This window comes from Ictalurus furcatus, chromosome 18 (assembly GCF_023375685.1).
Source record: "Ictalurus furcatus strain D&B chromosome 18, Billie_1.0, whole genome shotgun sequence".
NCBI classification, from domain to species: domain Eukaryota; kingdom Metazoa; phylum Chordata; class Actinopteri; order Siluriformes; family Ictaluridae; genus Ictalurus; species Ictalurus furcatus.
The window spans coordinates 23,874,746-23,882,244 of NC_071272.1; the positions used below are offsets into that span (position 1 = coordinate 23,874,746).

Here is a 7,499-nt window from a genome sequence, read left to right on the forward strand (position 1 = left end):
CTCTCTCTCTCTCTCTCTCTCTCTCTGTGTTCAGCCTGATGCTATATTTAGGCTCTCATCAGTACCGAGCAAAAGGTTGGATGGCTGTTCTCAGTATTTTTTTTTTAATTATCCATATTCACAGGCGAGTAATCCACAGTGAAGCCCAGTGCTCTGGTTCAGGTCTGAGCACCAAACAAATTAGTGTCATCAATTATTTTTTTCTAACAGTGCAATACAAAAGCGATTCATATTAAACAGAAATCATTCAACTTTGAAGATTAATTTAGCTGGAGAATATTAATTTGAAAATATGAATTAATCACGTAAGTGATTCTGCAGTGTTTTGTTTCTGACCAGGATTAATATATCGGATTTGATTTCTTTTCACGTCTGATTTCACAGGACGGTTTGGATCACACTTGTGTGTGTATGTGATGCTTTCCTACTGTCCATCTCGTACCATTGTGTTAGCATGAGCAAAACACCAGGAAATGTCTTTGGTGAGTCAGCAGACCTGGATCGTTCATAACGAGTGTATAATGAGCCCTTCACTCTTGCCTAATCAACACCCGGGTCAGCCTTCTCATCAAGCTTTATTCTTAATGATATTCCCTGTTGCTCATCAACAATTAATAGTGGCATAGGAAGGTAATCATAAACTGCTTTTAAAGACCCGCTTCACCTTCATCCTTGGGTGCAAGTTTTGATCATAACCCTCAAGTGCATTCATGATGTCGAGGGGGGAAAAAAATAAAGTTTGAGTAGCATCTCGAGATCTACTTCTGCTCGTTATGAGATTGATTACAAGCGATAACATCTGCGAGCATTAATTGAGAATTAGCAATTTCAGGTGTAATGATATGGTAATTTAATTTATTTATATCGTTTAAAGAAACTCGAGGCTTGTCAAAGAACTCAAGGATTGTAGTAGAGCAAGCGTGACACCTGGTTCAAATCTTATCACACTTGCTCCCTCTAGTGGAGTCCAGCGGAAATTCTGCGTGTGCTGGATAACAGTGCAAAAACATTCAGAAAATCTGTCCGATATGAAACATACACCGATCGGCTAGAACATTAAATGCACCTGCGTAATATAGTGTAGGTTGCTGCGTATGGGGCTGCGTAGCCGCAGACCGGTCCGAGTGCCCACGCTGACCCCGGTCTACCGACGAGAGCGTCTACAACGAGCATGTGAGCATCAGAACAGCACCACGGAGCGATGGAAGAAGGCGGCGTGGTCTGATGAATCACGTTTTCCTTTACATCATGTGGACAGCCAGAAGTATGTGTGTCTGTTATCTGAGGAAGAGATGGCACCATGATGCACTATGTGAAGAAGGCAAGCTGGCGGAGGAAGTGTGATGCTCTGGGCGATGTTTTGCTGCGAAACCTTAATCCGGGGCATTCATGTGGATGTTTTTGGACACGTACCACCTACCTAAACATTGTTGCAGACTGAGTACACTCCTTCATGGCAACGGTATTCTCTAACGGCAGTGGCCGCTTTCAGCAGGATAACGCGACCTGCAACACTTGTTCAGGAACGGTCCGAGGAACATGACAAAGAGTTCGAGGTGTTCACTCGGCCTCCACATTCCCCAGATCTCAATCCGTCTGTTGGATGAGCTGGACAAACAAGTCCGATCCACGGAGACCTCACCTCACAACTTACAGGACTTAAAGGATCTGCTGCTGACGTCTCAGCGCCAGAAACCCCAGCACACCTTCAGAGGTCTTCTGGAGTCCGTGCCTCGACGGGTCCGAGCTGTTCTGGTGGTACAACGCAGACCTCCGCAATATTAGGCATTTAATGTTATGGCTGATTGGTGTATACTGTATGCTCAGTGATACAGACCATTTCAAAGCTCATCAGAGTCCGTTATTATCACGGCGGTAATATTCAAGACTTGACAGCGTTCAAGATTCAAACAGATGCTGTGCCTCTTCTCGGTCTTTAACGTGACTCTGAACTGCGACGGCTGTCAGCTGTAACGCAAATCATGAACGTTGCTTTGACGACGGCGTTCTGAAGAATCGTGCCAATAAACGTTAACGTCAACGTCAACCGAAAGATGAAAGGCGACACGACGGTTGCTGCTTCTTCAAGAGACGTCGAGTACATCCAGAGATCGACAGCTCGCACGCATCGGGTCATAACGAAACCGCATCGTTTAAAAGCAGGGCGACGTAAAAGGTCATAAAAGCAAATATCGCTTTACTGAAATAAGAATTAGAAGGCAAGTCGTCGAGTTACAAACCGTATGAGCTCAGGACAAACATTACGCCTAGCTATTAACGAACAAGTTCATTATTCATTATTACTCTCAACAGATCATTATTTACTACTTTTAAATAACCCCAGTACAATCCACAGTAGAAAATACTGCATATAAGATTATATTCAAACATTTTCATTAATATCAACAAGTCTTCATATTCCACAGCGATTTGACAATGATTACAAATTTTATTTATTAAAGAACGACACGTTGCACTTTTTATCCATTTATAGTTACGCTTAATATCGTGGAACGTCCGTGAAACAAACCGTCAGCTTGTGAACACTTCCCTATGTCGTAAAAGTTACAGCCCTAGGTCTGACTCTTACAAAGCGCTGACACTGGAGACTCCTTCCATAAATGGTAAATAAACTCCACGGTTTTTTGTTGTTGTTTTTTTCAACCTAGTCCGCCATGTAAGTCGCTTGTGAATGACCAGTTACTATAGAAACGATGGCGTATTAGAACGAGGGTGTTCGTATAAACCTGTGGCTGGCGGTTTTGTCCAAGCTGCTGTTATAGAAAATTAATAAACGGTTCTGACCAATCAGATTCGAGAATCCAACTCTCGCACTGTTTCTTCTTGGGTTGGGGGAATTGTACAAGTCATTCTAAAACTTGCCCTTTCAGTTGTCTCCTTCCCTCAAACAGCAGCACACTCGCAGCCATGGCTGCATTCTGACTGTCCACTCCTCAAACCATGGGGATCGATAATCTCCGCCCCCTCGTTTCCTCAGCCAACAGCAAGGCTTCCTGGCTCGAACCGTGAGTCTCTCCACCAATCACGATGGCCGTGTGGTTACCAGTCCAACTCATATGATAATGCTGAGTCTCTAAAACCGGGCTTGCCTGCCTAGACCCACCCACCTTGTCCTCTTCATCCTCATCTTCACAATACACTTTCCTGGAGATATGGCGGCGGCTGACCCAGCCGTAGTCTGCGAGTTCCAGCTCGGTCACGGAGCTGCTCGAGTTGTCAGCTACGTGGACAGTCGCCGAGGGAGGAAGGTGAAACTGTATATGGGACCAGGACAGACTAGGGATTACGGGAAGGCGAAAGTGGCAGCACAGAGGACCTTGGGCTCCCAGACATCCACACAACCTGACAAAAGATCGGAAGGGAAATTTGTAAAGAATAATAGAAATGTGAAAATAACACAACTTCAATCCTGATCTTTACATTCAAACCTGAAATAACCCTAATGGAATGTTTATCAGTTGCGTGATAAGCCACTGGTTAGACTCACATTCTATCCCAGGTTCCCTGGATCCCGCATGTTATCGCAGATAAGTGTCAAAGGCAACGCCTTCCCACATTTCTCCTCAGAAAATCACAGCTGGGACACCTCTGGACGTTTGAAGACAGCTGCAAAGCCACATCATGGCATTCTATTACTAAGGAAATCGGAAATACTCTAAATGGAAACACACTATGTAATGAAACATTACAAGGCATGCTGTTGTGGGAAAATAATCACTCAATGAAAGATAGGCTGGGCTGATGAATGATTATTCGTCCTCCACAACAGCAATTTGCCAGCAATTTGTGACCTTGGGATCGTACCAGCCAATCGCTCTCGCCGCAGCGAACACCACTTGGAAGTGCGTAGCCTATCAGGGAAAAAACACACGTGTGTGTGTATACATATATCTATATCTGAATGCTAGAGTGAAAGGCGGAGCTTTCTGAACTGACAAGGCAATATGATTGGTCAGAGGTTGGACGTTGTTCCCATGATCCCACCGACACCACAGGCGAGAGGCGATACTAACACACCTGTCCATCAATGTAGATGATGATGTCAGCCTTCTCGTCGAAGAGGCACTGGCGCACGGCTGCGAGGTCTGACGTGTCGTACGTGTAGCCGCCGTCCGACTTCACCAGCGTCAAAGGGATGGGCTGGCCAGGGATGAATACGATCTTCCTGCACTCATCCAACTCCACCAGGGCCGAGAGAGAGAGAGGGAGAAGTAGGAGAGAGAGAGAGAGAGAGAGAGAGAGAGAGAGCAATGCTGCCCCCTAGTGGATAGACACTGAGCCTACATTTTTGCACTTCATACTCTATTTCTATACTCTATTATTATTATTATTTTTTTTATTTATTTTTTTTTAATTATTATTAAGTGAGTATTTTCTATTACGAAACAGCAAACGAACTGGTGCGTGAGATGGAACACGTGATACATTTGTACAGAAAGTGAAATAGTCTCCGAGCTGGAGAACTCGTATTTCTACTTTTCACGTATACATATATATATATATATATATATATATATATATATATATATATATATATATATATATATATATATATATACACACACACATTTATTTATTTAAAGTTACAATAACGTGTAAAAGCTGTTTCGTGCTCTCTATTCAAGTCTGATACAGCTTTGATTTACATCTGCTACATGATAACTGTATACTATATATTAATCATTAAAGAAATAAAATACATGACATGTTTAGATTTATTTTTTAAGTCACTTCCCCGTTTCTGTTTTTTTAACATTGACACGGTGTCTAGAGAGAGAAAGACAGAAAATAATAATTAGTAGTAGCAAACAAATTAAGACACAAAAAAATCTTATTTTATTATTTTTATTCAAACATTGCTTAGATGTAAATAATTACAACAATCACTCCATATGGAGTGATGATTATGATGATAATTAATATCTTGGGCCATCCGAAGTTTGCATTCAGATGGTCCTGGATCCCACGACCTGCCCACACAAACAAAATCAGTTGTAAAGTATCTGTCTGATGTCTGAAGTAAACTGTCTGATAAAGTCCAATAACTGCAGAATTACAGCAATGTTTTTACCTTGAAGCTTGGCTTTGAGGCCTTTCTCCTTTAGGTCAGGAGTGGTGTTGAAGAGGTCATCTTCTGCAGCCTCCATCTTCAAACCTGAGGAATAAAAGCACAACAGAGATTATTTCAGCATGGATATGACTCTGATCTTGAAAGTATCTGTCTGATGTCTGAAGTAAACTGTCTGATAAAGTCCAATAACTGCAGAATTACAGCAATGTTTTTACCTTGAAGCTTGGCTTTGAGGCCTTTCTCCTTTAGGTCAGGAGTGGTGTTGAAGAGGTCATCTTCTGCAGCCTCCATCTTCAAACCTGAGGAATAAAAGCACAACAGAGATTATTTCAGCATGGATATGACTCTGATCTTGAAAGTATCTGTCTGATGTCTGAAGTAAACTGTCTGATAAAGTCCAATAACTGCAGAATTACAGCAATGTTTTTACCTTGAAGCTTGGCTTTGAGGCCTTTCTCCTTTAGGTCAGGAGTGGTGTTGAAGAGGTCATCTTCTGCAGCCTCCATCTTCAAACCTGAGGAATAAAAGCACAACAGAGATTATTTCAGCATGGATATGACTCTGATCTTGAAAGTATCTGTCTGATGTCTGAAGTAAACTGTCTGATAAAGTCCAATAACTGCAGAATTACAGCAATGTTTTTACCTTGAAGCTTGGCTTTGAGGCCTTTCTCCTTTAGGTCAGGAGTGGTGTTGAAGAGGTCATCTTCTGCAGCCTCCATCTTCAAACCTGAGGAATAAAAGCACAACAGAGATTATTTCAGCATGGATATGACTCTGATCTTGAAAGTATCTGTCTGATGTCTGAAGTAAACTGTCTGATAAAGTCCAATAACTGCAGAATTACAGCAATGTTTTTACCTTGAAGCTTGGCTTTGAGGCCTTTCTCCTTTAGGTCAGGAGTGGTGTTGAAGAGGTCATCTTCTGCAGCCTCCATCTTCAAACCTGAGGAATAAAAGCACAACAGAGATTATTTCAGCATGGATATGACTCTGATCTTGAAAGTATCTGTCTGATGTCTGAAGTAAACTGTCTGATAAAGTCCAATAAATGCAGAATTACAGCAATGTTTTTACCTTGAAGCTTGGCTTTGAGGCCTTTCTCCTTTAGGTCAGGAGAAGTGATGAAGAGGTCATCTTCTGCAGCCTCCATCTTCAAACCTGAGGAATAAAAGCACAACAGAGATTATTTCAGCATGGATATGACTCTGATCTTGAAAGTATCTGTCTGATGTCTGAAGTAAACTGTCTGATAAAGTCCAATAACTGCAGAATTACAGCAATGTTTTTACCTTGAAGCTTGGCTTTGAGGCCTTTCTCCTTTAGGTCAGGAGTGGTGTTGAAGAGGTCATCTTCTGCAGCCTCCATCTTCAAACCTGAGGAATAAAAGCACAACAGAGATTATTTCAGCATGGATATGACTCTGATCTTGAAAGTATCTGTCTGATGTCTGAAGTAAACTGTCTGATAAAGTCCAATAACTGCAGAATTACAGCAATGTTTTTACCTTGAAGCTTGGCTTTGAGGCCTTTCTCCTTTAGGTCAGGAGTGGTGTTGAAGAGGTCATCTTCTGCAGCCTCCATCTTCAAACCTGAGGAATAAAAGCACAACAGAGTTTATTTCAGCATGGCTATGACTCTGATCTCACTCCTTAGCTTCAGCTACGCGAACGTGTCTTTAACCCTCTGAGGTCGGCGTGTAAACGGACCGAAGCTGCTCACAGCGTTACCCTGTGACGTTTGTCTAAAATCCATTAACTTCATACACGATGATCACGAAATGTTCGACGGTTTTATTTTCATCTCAAACGGCGCTACAGTAATATACGACCAGGAAGTAGGTCAGGTTCATAGACAGGTCATTAATTAGCTCTGAAAACACAGATTGTAAACTGTAGTCATGATTGTCTGCAGAAATCTTGTAAAAAAAGACACATTATCCATCAGGGACAAACTGGTTTGGTTAGTCAAACCGACTCACTGAGGTGCTGTGTACGTGGACATGTTAAAACGTTTTAGTAACTGTGGTCTGATGGAGAAATAAATGGATAAAAGTATTCTGAGGTCTTCACTTCTTCACTACATAAAGAGATAAAGGCGGGGCCAGCTGCTCGTCCTCGCTGAATATGAATGAGGTGTGAGCGCTTTACCTGTTTACTATTCATACCTGAGCTCAGGTTACAGCACTGCACAACTCCACCCACCATTCTCAAGTCTAATCAGCTGGATATTCAGACTTATTACAGACAGGAGCTCACACGATCACACGGAATACTGAATATTTCACCATTATACACACAATACAAGCAAACACCACATACGTCTAACGATAAAAGCAATAACACTTACTGAAGGAGATGATGATGATGATGAAGATGATGATGATGAAGGAAGAGAAGAACACTGTCCA

The 7,499-nt window shown here is 42.1% G+C and overlaps 1 protein-coding gene across 1 annotated transcript; it reads right to left on the reverse strand.

Moving 5' to 3' along the window:
* Positions 1–2,765: 2,765 nt before the first annotated feature.
* Positions 2,766–5,813, reverse strand: mrm3b (mitochondrial rRNA methyltransferase 3b). Its single transcript, XM_053649453.1, is given in 7 exon segments — positions 2,766–3,331; positions 3,334–3,363; positions 3,493–3,627; positions 5,093–5,176; positions 5,308–5,391; positions 5,523–5,606; positions 5,738–5,813. Coding segments are annotated over 7 exon segments (957 nt in total). The 3' UTR covers positions 2,766–2,867.
* Positions 5,814–7,499: the final 1,686 nt, after the last annotated feature.